This window comes from Plectrocnemia conspersa, unplaced genomic scaffold, assembly GCF_051122295.1.
Source record: "Plectrocnemia conspersa isolate PC_06_02 unplaced genomic scaffold, ASM5112229v1 ptg000002l, whole genome shotgun sequence".
NCBI lineage: Eukaryota > Metazoa > Arthropoda > Insecta > Trichoptera > Polycentropodidae > Plectrocnemia > Plectrocnemia conspersa.
Genome location: NW_028277166.1, coordinates 590,834 through 615,333, shown reverse-complemented (window position 1 = coordinate 615,333; position 24,500 = coordinate 590,834). Strand labels below are relative to the sequence as shown.

The 24,500-nt window shown below is 33.3% G+C and overlaps 2 protein-coding genes and 1 long non-coding RNA gene across 19 annotated transcripts in view; 2 read left to right on the top strand and 1 right to left on the bottom strand.

Annotated features, from left to right (window-relative positions):
- The window catches only part of kmr (pleckstrin homology domain-containing family A member kramer), a 42,032-nt gene extending 26,746 nt beyond the window's left edge, over window positions 1-15,286 (top strand). For 5 of the 17 annotated variants that reach the window (XM_088204579.1, XM_088204566.1, XM_088204602.1 and 2 more), the window contains 13 exons: window positions 1,850-5,335; window positions 5,484-5,692; window positions 6,583-6,705; window positions 6,779-6,964; window positions 7,059-7,517; window positions 7,582-7,756; window positions 7,823-7,996; window positions 8,947-9,165; window positions 9,239-9,996; window positions 10,072-10,293; window positions 10,705-10,811; window positions 10,883-10,983; window positions 12,400-15,286. In XM_088204579.1, coding sequence (XP_088060705.1) covers window positions 1,850-5,335; window positions 5,484-5,692; window positions 6,583-6,705; window positions 6,779-6,964; window positions 7,059-7,517; window positions 7,582-7,756; window positions 7,823-7,996; window positions 8,947-9,165; window positions 9,239-9,996; window positions 10,072-10,293; window positions 10,705-10,811; window positions 10,883-10,983; window positions 12,400-12,512 — 6,332 coding nt within the window. In that variant the 3' untranslated portion in view covers window positions 12,513-15,286. Of the gene's footprint in view, window positions 1-1,849; window positions 5,336-5,483; window positions 5,693-6,582; window positions 6,706-6,778; window positions 6,965-7,058; window positions 7,518-7,581; window positions 7,757-7,822; window positions 7,997-8,946; window positions 9,166-9,238; window positions 9,997-10,071; window positions 10,294-10,704; window positions 10,812-10,882; window positions 10,984-12,060; window positions 12,226-12,399 lie in introns of those variants that run through there. The other 12 variants (XM_088204620.1, XM_088204612.1, XM_088204645.1 and 9 more) reach the window with 7 other exon arrangements.
- LOC148237250 (uncharacterized) overlaps window positions 1-20,335 on the bottom strand; it is a 26,623-nt gene extending 6,288 nt beyond the window's left edge. The window contains exon 1 of the long non-coding RNA XR_015812377.1: window positions 18,972-20,335. This is a non-coding gene — a long non-coding RNA (uncharacterized LOC148237250). The remainder of the gene's footprint in view (window positions 1-18,971) is intronic.
- LOC148237249 (microtubule-associated protein 1 light chain 3 gamma-like) lies at window positions 17,385-24,500 on the top strand. The gene is made up of 5 exons (XM_088204661.1): window positions 17,385-17,603; window positions 17,673-17,728; window positions 21,552-21,686; window positions 21,762-21,906; window positions 24,047-24,500. Coding segments are annotated over exons 1-5 (423 nt in total). The 5' UTR covers window positions 17,385-17,518; the 3' UTR covers window positions 24,049-24,500.

Here is a 24,500-nt window from a genome sequence, read left to right as displayed (position 1 = left end):
CCTGGGACAAACTGTCTAAATGCCACCTCCCCCCCTATTTTATATATATTTCACAATTTAAAAATACATTTCCAAATGGTAATATTTAAATGTGAAAAATTAAAACTATGATTTTATATGCGAATTAAATTTAAATAATGCCTCAAAATTTCACATCTCGTTTTGGCGCCTCTATAGTCTAGACGTCCGGGGACATATCGACATATGCCCCCCCCCCCCCAGCTCTGCAATGTTTTGACCAACGCTCGTTCGCACCCAATTTATTTGAACTATTTGATGTTTATTTTATTTCTGATCATCCCATATTTTTGTTCTGCCGTATGTTATTTTTATTCTTACCCTTTGATATTATTCTGAGTCTGAATAATATAATTATGACTAAGCTGTTAATGAAATTCTGACTGTGGTTTAATTTTTATTCTGACCCAAAATTTTCTATTTCTAAAATAAATAATTTATTTCCCATTTATATTTATGAATGTTATAGTATTTTTTTAATTCACATGATCATCCTATATTTTAATTCTGATCGTATGCTATTTTTATTTTAACTATTTGATCTTTATTCTGACCCTGAATAATATAATTATCACCATTCATTATTTTAATTCTGATCATCCCACATTTTTATTCTGACCGTATGCTATTTTTATTCTAACCATTTGCTATTTATTCTGATCCTGAATAATATAATTCTGACTAAGATTTGATTTTTATTCTGACCCAAAGCTAATTAAATATTTAGTTTACGGGCATAAACCTGTCAATATGATGGATATCATTAAAAATAGGAATATAGTGACCAGATTTTCAAAAATAAAAGGTTTCCGAAAATAAAAATAGTGTTAATATATTTGCATTGTTGAAATAAAAAAAGTACTGTCTGATACAAATCAAATCAAAAACCCGTCAATTTGACGGGTGCCGTAAATCTATATAGTGTTAAATTCTGGCCATTTATATTATATTTTTTATATATACTTTTTCGCTAGTATGTATAGTTTTTGTGTTACTTATTCAACTTAAAAATCATATAGAGAACAATATGGGGGAATATGTTCTGATTTATTTGGTAAATGTAACTTAAAATATTTTTTTAATATTTTGTTGAACGTGTAAAATTTTGGTGATTAAAATGAGTGAAACATTAATATACCTGAAATAAGTATGTAATTTTAAATATATACAGTGTAACGAAAGAGATGTGATAAATAAATCAGAGTGACATGAGTTGTAAAATGAATGAATGATTGATTTACTGCTGATTATTTTAATAAGATCATTTTTCAAAGGCGCATTCTGCAAAATTCATTAATGATTCTTTCATCGCTCTAATCAGATGAGGTTTTCGTCTATGCGCTAAAATAATTAAATCGAGTTATATAATCAGTTATGGAAATACTCGAAAGTAAAATATCATAATTATTAGTATTTAGTTCACAATTATGGGTTATTTTGGATTATTTTCGTTTAGTTATTTTATCATTTGAACGATTCATTTTTTTAAGTAGTTCTACATAACTTTATCAGTATATTTGATTAGCTTTGCAAAAGTTTACCTTCCTGCCTGCTTGGGTACTATTTTACTAACTAACGGTGAGAATTGAATCTCCACTAAATAATATGGTGAACGGATATCATAGTTATTTTATATGTATATTTAGTAGATGGTGGAAGTTTCTAATTGTACTAACAATGGGAGTCGGATGTTGTATTTTTTATCTGATCTGAATGTTCTGAACGTATTTAATCGATTATTAACAAAATCATTAACAATTTGATATTCGATGCTTCTGAATATGGTTGTATGAAGTGTGTTAATGATATGTATGCCTGCCAATTCGTTCAGAGCGGTTGGCAGATGTTGTCAGGGGCGAGCCGAGCATGGCAGCGAGGCGCGAGCAGGCAGGAAGGTCCCTCACTCCCCCCCCACAATCCACAACCCCTGTTGTGCCATCCAACGTTACACGTTTGCTTGACCCCAGTAGTGACGCGTCACCCGCGTGCAGCAGACCCTCCGACGACACGCCGCTCTCTCAGACTTCAGACCTCGAAACGTCGCAAGAACCTCAAATTGCAAACGACGAAACCAAAGACGACGATCAATTAGAATACACGGACGCCGACCTCGACGAAGTGCTGGCTCTTTACGAAGACAGCGAAGTCGGCGAGAGCAAAAAATCAGCGTTTCAAAGCACCGATGCTAACGAACCGTTCGGAGATTACGAAATCTGCGAAATCAACCAATCGGATAAGCCAGAGATCAAACGAGCCAAAGCTCTGACGCCGCCCAGCACGCCGGTCAATCCCGATATCTGCGAAAACCACTACTTACCAATGTCGCCAAGAAAGGTGACGATTTCAGAATCTGAGAATATCTTGAATGAAACAAAAAAGAACGAACTCCATCATCACGAAGATAACCCTTACGTGGAGATGAGTCAAGGTATCGGAATTGAAAGCGCATTCATGAACGAAGAAATGCAAGCGTACGAAGTTGTATGCGTCGCCACTTCTAAAACCGAGCCTGTGTATATGGAGTTGAGCGCTCCGGAGAAGAGCGTTCTCAAAGACGATAGCGTGCAAGAGAAGAAAAATGTGCCTAAATCTATCTTACGTAAACAAGCATCGGATAGTAAATTGCCAATGAGGACGGACGTTAAATCGCCACTGCCGGATATTCTTAATAATAGTGTGTTGACAAAATCGGACGATTCCGATGCAGACGATGAAGCTTCTAAAGACTTCTCGTTGGATACGGCTTATTCAAGATTTAGTCTATCGGATAATTTCAGACCGGCTTCGTATTATCTACAAACTAAAGGCATAATCGAGCAGGATAGCTCCGATAGCGAAATTATATCACCGCCGCCGATTCCTAAAACTCTACCGCCCATCGACGCAATAGAAGAAATTAAAATGCACGATGAGTCCGTCCTTTCAGAGCGAAAGTCGACGTCTTTAATGGTATACGGCAATACTCCTTCCATGTATGATACTATTTTTAAAGGCGAAAGAGCCAAGCGGAACAGGAGTAGCTTACCGGAGAACGAACCGTTTCATACTAATAAATCTTCACTGAGCTTAAAATCTATTCCACCTAGTTATAAAATGAGCGGAGATAGTGATTCTCTGTTGAGCTATAACGCCGATAGAGGATCTTCGAGGATGTCAATCGAATCGGATATTAGTAGCAAATATGACATTCCGACTCCGATGGATTCTTTCTACGGCGATAAGAGCAATTTGAATGCCACTTCGGATATATCTTCCGTCGATATTGGAGAGGATTTTGTAGAATTACGGCATACTCATGCGTCAGATGCAGATATCGAAAGAATGTTAAAAAGAAGACCACTATCGGATGAATCTTGCTTTGAAGAAGTAGAAGCTTTCGATAACGATTTGAATCAAATGCCTCAAAACTCTGATTTTGATAAATATTTAGACGAGCTCCAATCTGGTAATATAATTCCACCGCCGCAGAGCATGTATCATTCTAAGATATACGAAGACGATGCTATTTTAAGAGAATATCCTCTCGACAAAGCTACAGTTGGTTATTTGAACGATAGAGTAGCGGCTATTAGAGAAGAAGCTCAGTATGAAAATATTATTCTAAATGAAAAATTGAGGGAACGGAACAGAAGCAGGAATTCAAATATGTCTAACAGCACCAGCGAACCAGATACTGTGAGCACGTTCCAAACTGTATATTCTCCGAGTAACGCTTCGACTAGAGAGTCTCCGTTTCGGTTGAGTTTCGAATCCAGCACGCCGGCTAGAAGCGCCAGTCGGAGTTCTCTTCCGTTGACGACCGAAAATGTATCAAATCAATCTTTGAATCACACTAGACATGCCAGTTTTGAACAACCGACCATTTCTTATTATTCTAAGAATGCGTGTCAAGATGGAAATGATTCTATTCTTAAAAATTTGAATAAGAGTGCCAATTCGGATGAGTCGAAAGTCACCATATCTGAAGTGACACTGATGAACGTATCTAAAAGCGTGGAAGGTTTGAACGTATCCGATTCGTACAATAAATCTTTGAATATATCTCACCAAAGAGAAAATTCTGCAGAACAATCTGCTCCGTATTACTATTCTGATCTTTCGTCGCAAGATAATCTAAACACCATATGCTCAGCGGCGCATACTTATAATAAAAACAGTTTCGTCATCTCTAATAAGCTAAACAATCAAAGAAGAAAGGCGCCTGTACTTAAAAAGTGCGATATAAGCCACATTCATAATCCGATTCATTCGTATTCGGCTAATAATGGAAATTTCGCTCCAGAAGATGGTCCAAATTTGATAGCCGCAGCTGCTAGATGTGTTTCTGTAGAGTTCTTAAGTGCCGCAGACAAGATAGCGGACATAGACAATAAGAATATATATGAATCGAGCGCTTTGAAGCAACGTAAGGGACACGAGATGAGTTCTAAGAATATATATCCTTCAGGTCATGATAAGACGAATTATAACCAGAATTTCGGAGATCATAGAGAGCACGAGAAGTCTTTGGATCAGATTATCCACATTATGAATCCTTCGTTGAATAGATCTATAAACATGGTACAAAACGATACGTCCAACATGAGCAATCAAGACGAATCTCCGAATACTTCCAGGATATCGAATTCGTTCGAAAGGAAATCGCCGGCGAGCGTTAAAAAACGAAACGCTAGAGATAAAGCAGATAAACCTGTTTGCGAAGGTGAATCGATGTGGGATGAAGATAGATTGTGGAGTGAAAATTTGAGGAGAGTCTCTCACCGTCATGCTAGATCTTTAGATCACCTAGATTGTTTAGCGAATCAAGGCACTTTATCTGGAAGGAGGAGCGTAGATTTAAAAACGATGCTGACTAGTGTTGAAAATGTACCGTCCGATTCTAAACACAAATCTGTCAAGTTATCTAGGGAAGTTACGTACGTTAACGATAATGTGAAGAGTCAAAGGAGTGCACCTTCGAAGCGCAAGTATTATAAAAAACATAAGAGTGCACAAAAGATGACGGATCTAACCGATGAAAACGATGTTTACGTGCAGTTAGCTTTGAATCCAGAGGCAGAGGAGCCGAATCAATGCGACGATGGCGTTTACGAACAGTTGGCTATGAACAATCGGTTTGAGGAGAATCAGTTTTTTTTATGCGAAGATAAGAGCGAAGGCAAAGAGAAGTTCGAGATAGACAGGGAGAATCTGAGACAGTGGGATTTGATGTCGAGCGGTCTGTTGAAAAACGACGGAAGCACTTGCACAGGGGTATCGTCACAGGGTGGGGGGGCCGCTGAGGGCGAAGGTATGCACAGTACTTCCGCGACATCAGGTACCGCACCAGCTTAAATATGAATCTATACCAAAATCAATATACTATGATAAAAGTTAGGATTTTTCTTTAAAATATATATAATTTACTTATGATTTATTTTTAATTTTTAATTTTGATCATGTGTAAAGTGTGTTTGATTTTTTAGCATCTATATCTATCATCGGCAATGAGATGATGTCAAAAGGCTCAAGTTATAACTTGACCAGTAAAAAGTCGTTCACCGGAAGCAATCCTAGTTTGTCTAGGACGAGCTCTAGAGATATAAACATACCCGTTAGAGCCGTGAGTCCTAGGGTGAGATCAAACAGTGTACAACCGTGGATAGAACATAACGAGTCTTGGAGTAATAATACAGTGAGTAACTTTATAATTGATTAGATTGAATAGAACGACCAGCTTTTGTACCCAATCACAAGTAATATTGTATTCTTCAAATCAATGTTTTTGACTGAGTAGTATAAAATGCAATATAAACTCTACTATGAGAGAAGCAGTCATTTTATATATTAGAATCAAGAGAAGCATTAATATCTCACATTCTCACGTTTTCGTTTTATTAATTTATTGTAAATTATTAACAATGCATCAGAGTCTATCACAATCAATCATAAGCGAATAAATAAAATGTTTTTTTTTAATATATTGACAAAACAAAAATATTTGTGGTGGCCACATGTGTTACCAAAATAAAAATCAGGTACGACCAGATAAAGGGCGACCCATCGTGGTCATTTATCGGTTACATAACAAAAATACTGGGAACTGCTAGGTATCATTTGATTTCCTAAGATGTCCTTTTATGCTGACAAGTCGTGCATATACAAAAATATATTTCCTATTCGAATAAATTTTTTAAATTTCCGCCGAAAATTCTTATGATTAATAGCTCAATTTTATTTTAATTATTTATCACAATAAACATTCGCGAGATTAGGAAAATCTAGGAAAACCTAATATGTGATGATCGATGGAATTATAATTATATGAAAATCAATAATTCCGATAACGAGTCCGCGAATATCACAGTAAAACATCTTGTAAATAATATTCTATTTCTTTTCATTATTTTTCAACATGAAGAAAAAACTCTACTTCGAACTACTTTTGTTGGTGTAGCGACAATTTAATCTATCAAAGCTGTGTTACTGAATTTATCTCATATAGAAACTAAATTAAATCCTATCGTCCTAATCCCATTTCTATTAGCAACGTTTATAGCACATTATATTACAATTATTTTATAGTCATCACAAACTTTGACGGCTGACGATAACTGGTCAGTAATAAGATCGCCGTCTCGACAAAGTAATCAACCAATTCGAGCTGTAAGTCCAAGAGTACGAAGAGCATCCGATGTTGAAGAAAGAGTGAGTATTATTTCTCTATTATTTTTTTATTATTTTATTTTTTTTTGTTATTTTTTATTATTATTTAAATTAGAATCAAGTTAGACCGACTAGTCCTGGCATCTATGATCCGTTACTAGGAATTCAAAACTTTTCCGCTGGAGAATTATTAGGACGGACTCATGAAGAATTAGTATTGTTATTAATACAACTACGAAGAAAACATACCGCGACAGCTAACGCCATTGAACAATGCTGTTCGCAAATCAATAGCGTGCAGGTCCTTATTTTATTTTATTTTATTTTAGTTCTATTTAATTCCAATCTAATATTTTATTTATTGTGAATTTATTTATTTATCATTAACATTACAGAACAGGATCAACTGCAACGATTACTTCGAGCAGAAGCAAGAGAACTTGCAAAGATTGGAGCAGCTCAAACATCACTTGATGGAATTGGAGAAGCATTACGAGAAGAGCAAGCCGCTCGTACATCTAGTCGATAACATGGTGAAGCTGGGAACGCTGTATAACAGACCGGGTGGTTCCGTTCCTTCGACTTTAGATAGATTGGAGTACAACCAAATGATACGGGATAAAGTATTGATGGAGCAAGCTGCCGAACAGAGAAGGTGGGCCGAATCTTCCGAGAACTTACCGCGCGAGCATATCGAGCGTAAGGTCGAAGAGCTTCGCGCCATGGAGAGATGGATCGCTAACGAGTCTAACACGATAAGAGGATTGAGACGAGAAAGAGAGGCGCAACAAGGAGGACCTGCATTACAACAAGACTTATCTAGAGTGCACGCTATGCTTGCGGAAAACTCAAAGGTGCGTAATTTTGTTTCGGGTCTTGTGTATAAATCAACGCATTTATTTAAATATTTATTTATAGAAATTGGAACAGACTGTAGCTGGTAACGCTCGCTTGGAGCAAGAGCTGAACATCCTTAAACAAAAATTGCAACAGCAGTCCAATAATCAGTATCATATGCAAAACGGAGGGATGAGCAGTGATAATGGAATCGACACTCGCGCCGCAGCCGACGCTACTGCTCTATTGGAAGACGGTGCTTATTTTGATTCTTAGTACGGTGTTTTTATTTAATTTCCGGTAATAAAACATTTTTTTTTAGAACTCAGACGGGTTCAACAGTTAGTGGGAGATTTACAAAAGCAAAGACAGGAGCTGAGTATCGCCGTAAGACATCTAACCGACAAATCGCAAACCATGGGAATTGCATCACCGAATTCCACCATGCAGATGAGACAATCTTACTCGAACGACTTCCATTCAAATGGAATGAAAGGTAAATTACAGTGGACAAAAATATTTTTGCTACAAAGATAAGATATAAACATATATTGTTTTTTCTAATAATCGATTTTTGAAAATTCTACGTTTTTAACACTTTTGCTAAATACTCAAAAAATATTTTTAATTATAATTTAACCCTATGGTTGCTTTTGATACTTTAGCAAAAATTGACAGATTCAATGTCATCATTAACCCTTTCACCGCAGATGGCTTCTATAGAAATCATCAAGAAAATCGCCAATACTCATTGGGCACCTAAAGGTGCTATAAATTGAATAGCTTGAATTTATTGAATATGGCATGAATAAGTGCCTCCCACATATTAACAAATTTCAAAATGGCTGTAATGTGTTAAATTTAATTATTAGTTATATGGAGATTTAAAAAATTGCCTTCTAGTAATCTAGAGCAGCAAAGATAGGGCCAAACAAAATATGAGAAATCAGCATTTCCGAACACCCAAGAATTTTTATGGAAGCCACCTTATGCATGAAATTCAAACCACACAACTAAAAAGATATTCATTAAACATAATAAAAATACTAGTCTTGGATAAACTACTTGATCCATTACCATAACATAAAACCCTTTAACATAAGATTTAAGATACACGTCTAAAAAAACCATTGTAGTACATGTACTTATTATCGGATGGTCGCCCACAAATGACCACCTGTAAGTAACGCTTTCACTAAGGAATTTGAAGTATTAGTATAAAGAACTTGATATTTGGTCACAGCACAACTCAACGTTGACTTTCAGAGCTTTAAATTTAATATTGATGCATTACATCATTTTTTCATAATCAATCATAAATTATCAATTAACAATGATTTTTTATGAAATGTTTTAAAAATAGTTATTTTATCTGTGGTAAAAAATTGTTTAGCACTGAAATTTATATCAGCAGTGATTGTTAATTAATGATGTTTTTTTTATCAGAATCAGGATCTAAGAACCGCCACAATACAATATGGACAGAAACGGATCTAGACACCAATTCGTTTATAGAACATGGAAGTCCGTCTTTGAATATGTCTTCCTGTAAAAAATACACTCCTTTATACATTGATACTCAACCCAACACCAGTTATTTGTCAGATAATAAAGATAATATGATGTCGCCTTTGAGTGACGAGATCAATTCGTCTAATCCCTTTAGTGAGTGTTTTTATTATAATATATGTATATATTGTAAAATGCCCAATACTCATCAATATGTTTTAATATTTAGATAACTTATCTAACGTGGAAAAACAAGAGATCAAAACAGTACGTATTGTGAAACGTGAAAGTGAGCGCCGGCAACGTGATAGGGAACGATCTTTAGGCAATAACGACTGGGCGAATCAACAACCGGGAACTTTGGATCAACTCTTGGAGGAAGAGAATAATATAACGACGTATCGCTTCACGTCTTTGCCTAGATCTAATCAAAACTATAATCAATCTCAGCCCAAGTTGAACGTGAACGATCCTTCTATGGATTATAAATATAAGACTCAAACGACTCCACCGAACACTCTTTCGTTGACAAACGTCAATATACCGTTCGACACAAAAACCAGCATGAATTACAACAACAAGTTCCTGTCTAATCCGTCTTTGAATAACAACGAATACGCTCAGATTTCATCCAAGTACGGATACACCAATCACTCTTCTTACAGTAAAACTAACCACGTGGATAACGGAGCCGATAAGAATTATTCAATGCTAAACGGACATTTGAGCCCTGAAACTTCCAAACACAGTAGCGTTACTAGTTTGACGAAAGGCACATCGGAGCTATCGCCTGTTTTTACGAGCGAGACTGCCAAGCAGATCATAATCGAGATGGCCGAAGAGAAGAACGGTTTTGTTAAGCACAGTAACGGATCGCAACACAGACGGCAAGTTCCGAAAGAGAAGAGGAGACATTACACGGCTCCGCAGCATCTTCTCGCTAAAGATATTGAGAAGACGTTGGATAATGACATGTTTTATAATGAGGTAGATTAGTTGTTTTCGTATACTGTTATATTGTATAAAATATCCTTTGCTTAATAATAACACTTTAATCTTTAGAAATGGTGGAGAGCTCGCGACGACGTTGATATGGAAAGAGTGCTTCGTGGAGGCTTGACGGGAAGCAAACATGGACCTCCACCGTTGATAGCTCCGCCCGATGTCGTTCGCTCGACACTTCCATCTGGACACGTGCCCGATCATTATTCAGAATCTACTATAGACCGATTGCTTGCAGCTCCAAACAAGATTATCATACCGGAGCGTTACGTACCTGAACAGGTATTATACTTATTTAGTTTGTTTACACATCTAACAAATTTAATCGAAACATATAAAAAAAACTGACAAACAGATTGAATGTGTAATGACAAGTGCGAGGTTGCCGAATTTTAAATGTCATGTACCGTAAATGTTGTAATAAGAAAATAATAAAATTAAGCCCAAAATTAAGCAAGAAAATTCCTCACATGCAGACAATTATTATTTTTTTTATTAATTTATTTAGTTAATATGGCGAATTGTTTATACACTAAGCATATTTAATGGAAACATACATATAAAAAATACTTTGACAAACAGGTTGAATGCGTAATGACAAGTGCGAGGTTGCCGAATTTCTAAAGTCCATGCATGGCAAATGTCACAAGAAAATTTTCGGCATCACATGGTTTAATATGATCAATTTTATAGGCACCCGAGTTGTCTCCAGAAGAGCAAAAGAAGCGCCTCGAGAAAGTGGAGTCTATCAAGAAAATGTTGACGTGCTCTACGACTCCATCTAGCGATCCCAACAAAGTTTGTATCCAATACATGAGCTTACCGTAAGTTTTTCGACGTTCTGTCTTATTGAAATCTTTCAATTGTTGGTCCAGAGTCCAGACAGCGAGGATAAGCGGCAACGAGAGCACTTGCTCCAGCTCAACCAGCTGCTGGCGAAGCAAGTGATGGAGAAAAGCAAAATTGTCGCCGGTTGGTAAATCCATGATAAAACACTGCATGACAAAAAAATCCTATTATTATCGTGTTGGTCTTTTTTAGTAATTTTGAACAGTTTGATACAATATTTATAAACACAGAATCCACTGCTTTATTAAAAATAATTTTAAAATTTAATGTCATTTACAATTCAATGCACATAAAATATTTGCGGATTCTGAGTTTAGTTTTTGTGATATTTATTGAATTTAAATATTGATGATTATTATTAATGTTTGCGATATTAATTTTTTCACGTTTTTGCATTTATAAAGTAAGCCCTAAACGTAGTTTATTGATAAACCGACTTCATTTGCTCCGATTGTTCATTGTTCATTGATGAAAGTTTGCACTTGTGATAACATTTGTCGCTCTAATTTATTGTGAATTCCAATTTAATCCAAATAATCAGCACCGACCAGTTTATTTTAAATATAATAAGACTTCAAGAGATTTCATTGAAATAAATTTTTTTGCGATATCGCAGACACAAAATTATATAACATACACACACATATACATAACATCATAATCGTAATACTCTCAAAACTCAACTAGGAATAATATGTGATACATTTACACTAAAATATGATAAACAAATATATAATATTGCGATTGCATGGCATTTAGTCAATACTTTGAAAACTGTTAAAAATAATCTCACTGATTTGTTTATTTAACCAAATTTATTCCGATAAATTTAATATTTAATATTTTCAAATTTACAACAATCAAAAGTAAATTCATTTTTATTGATTGTTCGAATTGTATATTATGCTTAAGTTTTTTGCTAATAATAAATTTACTGTTTTGATTAAAATTTAATCATATTTGAAAAGGAACTCATTATTATTATTATTTATTGAAGCAAAGTAATTTACTTTCTGCTATTTTGAATATTATAATAATTAAAATTCCTGAGTTTTTAAATATGTTTTTTTTCCGCTATTACAAATATAGTTATCAAATAAACTGATCACCGAACTTATTCGAACTGACTCCAAACTAACTCAAAACAACAGCACCTCTACCCCAGGCTTTCATTTGCCCATGTTGTGATTTTTAACTCAGGTACCGGAGCCGATTTGCAGCCGTTGCCCCCGCCGAGCGCGACAAATCAAAAATCCTAAATTTTCCACCCAAATCACCAAAACCATCGTCAGTCGTCACACCACCGCATTTAGCAAAATAACTAATGCTTGGTTTTTCTCTTGTGATAAGCTTGAAACCGTGAATGTGAGTTTTATTATTATTTTTTTATTTATTAACACTTTTATGTTTTAGCGTAAATGCATTTTTTTTAGTTTGATTTGATCTATATTGAATAATCAATGTTTTAACTAGTAGCTTTTTGACGTATGTTTCTATCCAATCGATAGACGTGTGTTAATCGAGGTCGTGTTTTTTCAGCTAAAGCTTTAGAAAAACTGCCGATGGACTACGAACAGGAATACGACTCCGAAGACCTATCGCCGGATGTCGAGCTACCGTTGTACCAGCAAAGGGACAACTTTTTCACTTGAACGTTAAAATATAAAACTTTATATTGAGTAGCTAATACACGAATCATTATATCACACGAATTGTTAGCAAAAAAATCATATTAGACATATCATTTTATCCATTTTGGTATAAATGTAACGTAGGTTATCATGATTAAAAAATGAATTAAAAAGCTTTTTGTAACTTTAGATGAATTGTTAAAAATTATATATTATACATAAAGTAAGGTCAGGTTATGTCACTCTATTTATGAGAAATTTGCACCAAACTGAGTCGTTGAGTAATAAACGTGGCTCGAATCCGTTATCACTGACATAGATGAGTCACCCCTTATCTCGCCTTCCCTATAAACACCTCGTACTTATTTGGCGTGGCGCATTTGATCGCCCCAAATCTGTAAACTACCGCATTTTACAGTCCATATGATCTGTAAACTACCGCATTATGCAGATCTTGCCCTTCCCCAATCACCGACATCTCCAGATTAATATTCAGCTATCACTGAATATTTAATTCTTCCCTATACTTATCTTATAAATAAATATTTTAAGAAAATAATGATCTCCCACGATACATTCTTAGATCAACTAATAAAAAAAATTGTTCAACGAGGATAAATTTATGTGGGAGCCAATTTTTGCTCAAAGGCTATCTCCGAGATTTTTTTGAGAAAGAGAAATTGTTACGGAAGCTCATTTCGAAAATTTTTGAGGAGGACTTCTGATCACCTTATAATATCTGTAGCAAGAGTTTGACTCGTCTTAATTGTACTGCCATTTGAATCTCATTAAAACTCAACGACTCGTTTCTCAACTCACAAAAAAATATATAATTAAAATGTGGTTCACCGACGATACTTCTTTACCCTTATTATGTATGCGGTATGACCCTTTTGATGAAATTGTCAATTATTTATAGCAATACTTATGATTTTATTGATTAAATATGGTCAATTATAACGCAACTTCCATTTGGTAGATGTCTCCTATAGCAATTTTCTAACGATTTACATTCGATCGCAATATATTACCCTAAAATATTTACATAGCGCCGACGTCTATTTATGAAGGCCTATTAAAAGATATATAGTATTATACGAATAGCTAATTTTTAATTTTTCTACCTCATTGTTGACCCAGTGTATATAAACATGACTTGACTAATTGCCTTCGTGTGTGTGTGAGTGGTGCGTGTAGGTGTAAACCCTCGCGACGTCGGCTTGGGCCCCTTCTGTGTGTGTATCGTGTCAATTTTTCGTATTTCCTCGTTCTTAATCCCCGAATCAAACACGGGAATACGCGTCTGAATCGACGAGCTTATTTTCCAAGTCTTGATTTTGAACACCTAACCTCAAAATGTTGATTTCGGTTCGTTTCTGTTGTGTACGTAACGTCTTGGGACCACTTCCTTTCGTCACAATCACTCATAATAATAATGAAAATTTTTGGCTCAAACGTTGGAGATCTATTACTATTATAATATAATATATACATATATACTATTTGAACCTGTAATCGCTTATTTGTGTATAAGGATATTCGAAGGCGTTCTTATTAATAATGTAAGAAAGACGCCGTTTTCTTGTTGAAGTAAATTATGATTAAGCATTTATCAACATGTTCTTGTTAAAATGTTTATCGAGGCATTACTCATTGTTATTAAGCCTTATAGTACAATGTTTAGGATATGTACCGAATACAAAAGTTATGTTTGTAACGTGTTAACGTAGGCGAAAATGATCGCACATTCTACTAATCGAACGGATAGACTGCGTTGAAGTATGATCTATGAATTATGTATTAACCGTCGTAAACTTTTATAGACTCTTGACAAGTATTAGGCTATTCAGGAAGAATTCCTGCAATTAGATAGGTCCCATATTGATTTGACTGTAACTGCAAAGGGATACGTGCCATTAAATTTAATCAAAAGAATCCCTTGAAATTTCAAATACCCATATGAAGTAGTAATTCGTCCGCAAACTGGAACGGAGTGTTATATACTGCAATAATATTTTTTCTCCGTAACACAAAAAAGATTCGCTTCTTGTATTCCTGTACAAAAAAAAACAACAATATGGGACTATTTGTGTAAATATCACGTGTGGTTTGCCATCTCGATTATGTCACTCTTCCACCTTATAGTAATTTCATTAATAGCCTAATACGTTATTTATATTAGATTGTCACCGTTGAAGATATAAACACCAAAATATGATATTTTATTATTCAATACCGATCGTCCGATGATGATGATGATGATTATGACGGAGAGCGTTTTTAACGATTTTTATTGTAACGCACAAGTTTGCTATTGTGAGGCAGACATATCGTTAGTTTATTTATGTTAGCTTTAATCGTGATTATTTATTTGTTGTTTATAGTAACAGCAACGTGTCATAATAATTGTTTATAATTGTAAATAGATTACGAATGCAATATATTATATAAATACATGTACGTACATAGATTTTTTTAAGTTTTTTCCGATTTTTTTGTAACATATTAGTTTTTTTTATTAGTAGAATGTTAGTTAAGGAGAACGCTCATCATTCGGAAACCATTTCGTCCACTTATTAATTTGTTTTTACAACACGACGTTTGTAATAGACGAAGGGAGGCGTGTGTATATTTTTTATGTATCGTTATTGTCAAGTGTCATATTTGATTTTTACAAATGTTATGTCAATAATTAATTGTATAAGGTTTATGATATGCGTAAGTGAATGGACAATTTGTGATTACAAAAATTTATATATGAATTCAAAAATATATATACATATACATACATAGAAGCTTGTGTTGTTTTAATTTTATCCTTGATATTACGTCAGTACTGCAAACACAAATAAGTGAGTATACTTTCGAATCAATATTATATAACTAATTAAGTAAAGCAAGGTAGATCTCATTTAACATCTTCGATATAGAAACTTTGCAAGATATACAAGAAGCAACGAGTAATGTATCAAAACAGATAGACGACACTCAACTGGTGGCTATTGCTGAACGACGGATGCTAATGGAGAAAACAAATACTCATCTTGGTTTGTTGTACCAGATCTGATTAAATACAGATAAATTATTAAGAAATTATCTGTAAGGCTAATTTTCGCAATGATGATTAGAACAAAATAAGTTGATGTTGAAATCACCAGTTCTCAAGCAAAATATTTAAACTTACATTGAAGAAAAAGATAATTTTTGAGAAAAATCTTAACATTCCTTACACATAATTTGTAACATTTTCTTTCTACAACCTATTCCAAAATATTTTCATATAATAAAATAAATTTCCCTCTCCCTTTATAAATTATATATAAATATAGAAACACATGATTTTATCAAAAACTAACATTTTATTGCAAAGAAAAAGTTAATGTAATATATACGAGGTGTGCTCAAAAAGTATGGTGAATGAATTTTCACAACAGCAACTGCTGCCGCTACATTCATTTGAAGTAATAAGTCCGATAGCCTGATCCGTTGAGATAGTCAGTGTCAAGTGTAAGTGTAAGGATAATGTGGTGACTCTAAAGACTGTTTACAAATGGTATAAGCGATTTAAAAGCGGAAATGAGTCGGTTGAAGACGTCTTTTGTCCTCAAAAACAGACAAAAATGGTTCTTTCAAAGAGGCGATTGACTATTCGAGAGCTTACCTAAGAACTGAACATCTCGTACCGGTCCGTGCAAAGCATTTTAACAGATAATTTGCAAATGAGACGAGTGAGTGTGAAATTTGTTCCCAGACTTTTGACTGAAGAACAGAAGGAAAATGTGTGTGTCAGTTTGCACGGAATTGAAGGATCGTCTTGATGTAGATCCGGACTTCGTTGAAATTATAACATATTGGAACAGTAGGATTAACACTAAATGTATTAAAAAGATATTCAAATAATAGACAACAAATGAGGCTTTGAAGTGTGGAATTCCACAGGATCATATTTTGGGATCTTTATTATTTAATCTATACGTAAATGATTTAACTCTATGTAAACTTGCAGGAAGGATTCAACTGTATGCTGATGATTCAGTGCTAATATATAACTCTAAAACATACAAACATATGCAAAGAAACATGCAGTGATTTGACTCATATTAATGAATGGATGAGATTAAATAAATTAACAATTAATAAAAAAAGCTAACTATATAATATTTAATGATAATTTTGTAATCACAATCATTGTAAGTAATTTTCTAATTACAAAAAAGTGATAAAATAAAATAATTGGGTTTACTTTCAGATAAAAAAAAATATTTTTTATAACAATGATTATATAATAAAAAAATAACCAATGTCAAAAAATTTTTATACAGGTTTCAAAATATATTATCGTATAAAACTAGATTAAACATTAAACACATATTCATAGAATTCTTACAACCGTAATAAAATAAAATTAAGTCAATAAATATTACATATATCATATCCTTATATAATTGTTATTTTTGTTTTCCTTTTACCTTGCTTGTTATTTTAAAATTCAATAATAAATAATGTAAGTGTATTAAATATATTTTTCAAAATGTATTCCTAATTAATATATTTTTGTCCGGAATAATCCTGTCCAGAAAAATGACCGAACCGTAACCTAGATATTGTCATACATATATTTCTTATGAATATTGACTAGAGATGCTCCACTGACTGATATTTCTGAATCGAGTATAGTTGAATATAACACAACTCTCTTTCTAAATAAAAAAATCTAATACGAATCTGGCAAGAAACACTATTAAATTATAATGTTTTATTAATGGTAAGAATTGTAACAATAAGTAGTATTTAAATTATCAGCAACTAGGCTTTTTAGGTTAGTGGCACCGCTAACGAAGATGGCACTACTGTAGGTGAATAGGTGCAACGCTCCGGGGGTGTCTTTGGCTTTATCGAGTGCAACCGATGGCTAATGGACGACCGTAGTCAGTGACAAGCGGCCAGTGGCCGAAGATAGTCCAGCGGTTTGGTACTGGTACCGTAGTCCATCGGCGGCAGTGGCGGCGGCGACACGTAATACAACCATGGAGCTCAAGTGCTCCGCCGCCAAGCACGTCCTCAGACACGACCTCAACTGCAACCTGAAGCCGTGCTACAACAAAACTTTCGGTCAGTGGTTTAATAACCTAAAAACAAAAATAAACTTCTAATAATAAAATTGTGAACGATATGGTGTAGATAGCCGGAGAGAAGAAGTGGCGACCATCAGAAGCAAGTTTCCCACCAAAGTTCCGGTAAGTTGAGTGATTTATATTTTTAGTGATTATCAAGTGACGCCGTGTTGTTGATTTGCAATAAGCATTTTTAGATATGAAACTTTTTCTGATTAATATATAGTATCATGATTCATTTATCTTAAACAATATATATAAATATATTGTTTTAAATAAGTGAATCTTTACTTTAGTAAATTATTGCCATAGTTACCACCGCAGATTTCAGTTTAATGTAAATATAAAAGCATTGAAATATATACACAAGATTAAGATCAATATTTATATGGATAATCAAAAGATAACAAATCTGGTGTGTGAATTCAGATAAATTTTATTTTATGCTTTTCCATTCAAAAGTTCAGCAACACAAAATTTTTTTTTTTTTAGAATCACTAATTAAGAACATTGTTTTTACATAATCGAGTCGTAACATTGCGACATTATATTAACCATGAAAAAAGGATTCAACTCTCAAGGCTTTATCTATCATTCTACATCGAATTATTGATTAAATCTGTTATAAGCTAAATCGCAAGGAATAAATTGAAAAGCTTATTTGAAGAACAACCATTGCATATAAATCATTTTTTACAGGAGAGAGTAAAAATTAATTTTCTTCTTTGATTACAAGGAATTACTTTATTAAAGGAAAAACATAATAATAATAAATAATAAACATTAAAATATAAAAAATAAACACTAATTTGGACAATGGCTGTTTTTTCCGATGAAACTTTATTTTTTAATATATCTATTTACTAATTGTTCATATTTACCGCTTACGTTTAAAATTATTGAATATATACAGCCGCGTACGATGAGATACATTCCCTTTCGCTCGATCGCGTGTTAAGTGACGAGAGTGAGTGAGAAGAAGTGGGCGTGCGGAACGCATGTAGCGCACACCCTTATCTCTCCCTCACTCTCGTCATTTAACACGCAAGCAAATGAAAGGGAATGTATATTACCGTACGCCCATGATGCATACATTAAAAATACTAATAAAAAAAAGCAAAGGGAAAGAAAAAAATTAAAATATTTAAATTAGCGGAAAATTATCATGAAAAGTTACAATAACAATTTTATAAATGTTATAGCATTAATCTTTATCAGTCGAGACACATACACTGTCCATTTCAATGTATTCCACTGTATTATTGTCTGATGAATTGGCAGGATCTTAAAGGTATTTTGTTAAACTTAATGAATCAGGTTTTTTTGAGCTTTCAAAAGAATAGGTTAAAAGTTGACTGGACTTGACTCAATGAAAGTTCAAAAACTATAAATAATTTTAGAATTTTCATTAGGCTAGGTTTGGGTTTGAGCAACAAATGGATGTTTTGCAACTATCAACTTGAGTTTCACAGACATTTTAAAGCAGCATATAATTTCACTACCGCCTATCAGTTAAATTATACTTTCGCTAGTAAAAATACAAATCTACTGGTGAAAATGTATTTGAACTTCACTATTAAAAATATAATTTCACTAAAAAATACACATTCGCTGTGACATTTATACATCGCATGTAAAAAAAATTATCAGTATGTAAATGTATATATTACTACATATGAAAAAGATGAAATCATATAATTTTACTAGCACCTGCCAGATAAATTATATTTTTACTGGTAAAACCATATACAAGGGTAGATCAATAAGTCCTTAGAAAATCTAAGAGATGGCGTTAGTAGTATCGAAACAAGTTTGTTTCTCAAAAGTACCATATGTCAATTGACTGCTGTCAAATTTTCGGCCATTTTCATTTTTACAATCTATTGAAGCAAACAACCTATGTTATTTTCGAATAATGGAAAAAACGTATGGTGCTTAAATACTTTTATTAGAAAGACAAAATACCTAAAGAAATCAAAGCCAAGTTGTATGAAGTTCATGGCACATCTGCACCAGCATTTAAAACGGTTTATAATTGGGTGAATGAGTTTAAAGGTGGTACATCCACAAGTGATGAACATTGTTCGGAACGTCCCCTTGAGGTGACTACGCCAAAAATGATCGACAAAATCCATGATATGGTCTTAAGTGATTGAAAAGTCAACGTGCGCAAACTTGTTGAGTCAACAGGCATATCACATGGCCCAGTGGTTTAAATTTTGCACGAAAATGGGTATAAAAAAAATATCGGCAAAATGATGCCGCGCTTACTCACAGTGCAGAATACATGCAAACGTGTAGTCAATTTAATGGCTGGTTTGGTGCTTTTCCGTGGCAACCCTAACGAGTTTCTGGGTTGATAAATAACTGTTGATTAAACATGGATACACTACTGCACTCCAGAGACAAAAGAACAGACGAAACAGTGGGTTTCTGAAAACGATCTAGCTTTAAAAGAGGCGATGACAGTGAAATCGGCCGGCAAGGTGTTTTTCGAGATGCACGCGGAATCATCCACATTGACTACTTAAAGGACGAACGATTAATTGATTGTGCGTTATTATTGGACCGGTTGAGTGAAAAAAATCAAGAAAATACACAAACATTTGGCCAAGACGAACGTGCTCTTCCACCAAGACAATGCACGGACACACTTGTGCAGTTTTGTTTTTTTTGGTGAGAACCAAAAATCATCAATCATCAATTACCACAAAATAAAAGATTAAAAAATACCCATGGCCTCGCATCGAATAACATTGTAGTACGTATCCTTTGTAATTATTGCACAGTCACACATAAATTATCTGACAGTTACGATTTTACTAAGAGATGTACTGGAAGCTGAGCTAAGCAATATTGAAGGCTTAACTTGGCACGAACCCACTCTCGGAAAATACAGACTTACTAACTCGAATCAGAGTTCAGAGAGACTCACTATTTTTACAACTATGAGTCACTACGACTCCTCATTCGACATCGCTACCCGATACTGACAACTGCGTTTTTATTGTCCGCATATCTGCATAAAGTATATATTTGTGCTCTGTGTTCAATAAACTGTGCTTCTAATAAACAGCTGATAAGTGACACCACTCGGACAATAACCCGAAATATCTATATTTGCTTATATAATTATGTATTTTCCGTAAGGTGTTGAACTAATAATCTAATGCCGTGGGCTCGTTTCCTGTAGCAGAATATAATTTTATTTATAAAAATATAATAATATTGAAAACTGGCATAAGCTGCATTGTGACATATCAATTTATAAATTATAATTATAATTTTTGTTGCGTTGCTGTAACGCATTGGGCTAACGCATGTCATGTTACAAAAAAAAATCGTCGGATATATACGCTTAATTATCTTGTTTTTATTTTAAACTGGCAACCTAACATATTGCGTCAGAGTCAGCGCGTTCATATTTTTCTTAACTTATATTAATTTTAAAATTATAATTGTATTGCTATAAAATATTATCACCTATGGTTTATTATATGTTAAGTTAGCTATCCGTTGATTTTATTTAATTTAAATTTAACATACACAGTAGATTATTAATTAAATTGGATTTCAACATGTGTTTATGTTATCTATTCAGTTTTATTATTTATTTTAGAACGCATATAATTAAAAAAAGAAAGTGATATTTATATTTTTAGGAGAGTTTTTAAAAACTAATACTTGATTATTAATTCCACGCCTTCTAAAATTAGTTACTCTTAATTATAGTTTTAATTCTATAAAAAGATAAACGAGTTTTTAAAATCATTCATTCACAATCTGAGGCATAACTGCCCAAACAATGGAAAAAGTGCAATCAGGTCATCCTGGTCGTTGATATCGCGACAACAATTAATGTTTGCTTCTTTGTTATCAAGCTTTTAAAAATAGAACGCTTTTAACGATTGCGTTTTTTTCTTAATTGTTATTTATATTTCTTCAGCTCATCGTAGAGAGATATTACAAGGAGAGGGGACTTCCTCTGCTCGATAAAACCAAGTTTCTGGTGCCGCAGGAGATCACCATGTCACAGTTTCTGGTCATCATTAGACAGAGGATGAAAGTACTATCCACCCAGGTACTAAAACAAAACTAACTTTTCTTTATAACACAAGTACATAGTCAAGAAATAATTTAATATAATATTTTTCAGGCTGTATACCTCCTCATAGATAACAGATCCATGCTCAGCATGAGTCAAACCATGGCTCAAGCCTATGCTGACCACATGAGTCCGGATGGATTCCTCTACATCACGTACGCCTCTCAAGAGATGTTTGGAGAACTTTTGGATAAATGTAAGAAATTAAAAAATTGTATTATTATTATTTAAAAAAATCTTTGCGTGGTCAAATGCATTTATTTCAGAGAATCGGTTTATGAGTAAAATATAACAAATGTGCATGCTGCGTGTGTTTATTCTATCACTCTGTGTCTCTTTCTTTATATAAAATGCCATGTGGATCATGTGTAGTTGTTGCGACGAATATAGCGGCAGAAGATATATTTTTGTGTTTCTTGAGCTTTATAAGAACGAAGTAAAACACACAATTGCGTATCCGAACAGAGGGATCCATTTCCACTTTGCGGAAAATGAGTATCTTCGTTTCGCGACACTTATCGGCTAAAAGCGGGAGACAAAAACGAATCTTTTTTTGTACTACGACGTTAGGATTTATATGTTGTCATTAGGAATCTATTTTCATTATTAAAATAATAATTTGGAGAATAAATCTGCTTGAACGGATTATATGAACTAATACTACATATATTTATATTATTAATATATATTTTAAATTCTGAACCCCATTAAAATATTGCTAAAAGTATATTCAAACTGAAATTTGGTCAATTAGAGGGCGCAAAAACAATTATCACTCCTCGGAAGTCAAAAATTCACGTCAAAAGCAATACAATCGTATCGGCGCCCATTGCGACGGCCACTTATTGTAAGCCATAATATTGTTATAAAAAATCTCAATATGAACGCAAGGTAACCAAGTGTTTCCGCTGCAACGGCACGATTCTATTGCTTTTAACGTGGATTCTAAAAAGGGAAGCCCTTGAATTTAATGAAATAATATGAATCTTAATGAAATGAAATTAATTAATAAAAAGCATCGCATTATTTTAACAGCCGGGGTCAATAGAGAACATTGGCGCCAGTTGTTGCTATGTGCTACTAATTATAAACGCGATATCGAATTGTTTAAACAACATATTTTGCTAAAACTGCCATCGCTCTATAAACAATAAACAAACAGGCAAGCGTGCTAAAAAAATCGTTGAATATAGTTTTATCTCGAGCCATTCGAAAGATGAGAGAAATTATTCGTAAACAAAAACAAGAAACTGTTTGTTTTTGTCTATACGGTTCTTTACAAACTCTTTGCCATACATAACGACGTATTGTTAAATTCAATATCGGGGATGTTGCAGAAATATCTGACACGGACCTTTGTATCTGTTAAAGTAAGTTCCAACTACGCTTCAGAACTGATAAAAAATATCATAAATCAACGTCCGCTAAATTGTTTAGTGTAGTACTCATAATTTTCCAAATAAAAAATAAATATTAAATAAAACATGAACATGAAATTGCCTTTTAGAGATAAAATATAAATTAATAGTTATGGTTTTAATAATGTCCATTTTAATTTATATCCTGTTTTTTTACAAATAAATATTTGCGTTAAGACAAAGCATTGATTTTAAAGCTTAATAATAATGTAAACATTAATTTCTCATCTAGTTGTTTGACTTCATAAGTAAATATTTACCTTTCTGGAAATGAGTTAAGTTTGAGAATTATATAACATATTTTTATACATTTTACATATAAAATTATAATAATATTTTAATTTAATTAAAATGCTTTTTACAAAACAAATAATATTTATTTATATTATTATAAACAATAGTTCACATCCTTCAACTTTTCCATTCAGTTTGATAATGACAATGATAGAAAATAGACATCTTATTTGAAATATATTTACAGATAAGCATACTTATCTCACAATTTAAAATCAATATGACATTTGTTCATTCAATTTACTGGAATATCTCACTATGTCGCAATGGCCTCGTTTCACAACAAATAAATATTTTTTCAGAAAGCCCAGTCGTTCAAAACAATGCATCTTGTCCCTTGACTCCTTATACGTCATTCGTAACCTGCGCAAAATATAAATGTGTTTGGAAAAATAAATGTGTGTTTAACGGCAAATGCCGTGTTTACCATTGCAAACAAATAAATCGATAATGGTGTTTTCGTTAATAATTTTATCTGCGCGCATTTTTTAACAATACATACAATTAATTATGAAAATTTCAGCGTCCATGTACTCGGCCAGATAATGTTTATCTTTGCAACGGGCCAATGTTCAGCCAATAAATCATTCGTTAACAATTAATTGGTTATTTTTCTATTTGCAGGAAAGTCGAAGAAAGGGGAGATAAGAGCAGTCGACCAAATGCATTTTGTAAATATTTAATGATGTTAAGACTGAAAGTATGATATATTAAGTAATCATCTCATTCGTTCTATTATTAACATAATCTGATATAATATTTTGCATTATTAAATTTGATACCACCAGGGAACGTTTTTTTTCATATTTATAAAATATCATAGATTATGTATTATTACTATATATAATTTAGTCTTAGGATATAATTTTAAAATCTCAGAAATGAGATATGTATTTTTTAGCATTTATCAATGCTATTTTTCTACTTTTAATAATTGTGATGTATTTAAATCGAATGGATGAAATTGTAAATGTAAATTGCAAAAGCTTGTGTATTTTTTGTACTATATGACTTTATTTTTATATTATTATTATTATACTAATTCGAATATTCTGTTAAATAAATAAATTGAGTTAAA

What these genes read in the sequence shown, in the direction of transcription:
- LOC148237249 (XM_088204661.1), top strand. Translation starts at nt 17,519, where the DNA reads ATGGAGCTCAAGTGCTCCGCCGCCAAGCACGTCCTCAGACACGACCTC. An exon ending in GTGCTACAACAAAACTTTCG is followed by an intron (nt 17,604 to 17,672) that starts GTCAGTGGTTTA and finishes GATATGGTGTAG; the next exon opens with ATAGCCGGAGAGAAGAAGTG. An exon ending in AGTTTCCCACCAAAGTTCCG is followed by an intron (nt 17,729 to 21,551) that starts GTAAGTTGAGTG and finishes ATATTTCTTCAG; the next exon opens with CTCATCGTAGAGAGATATTA.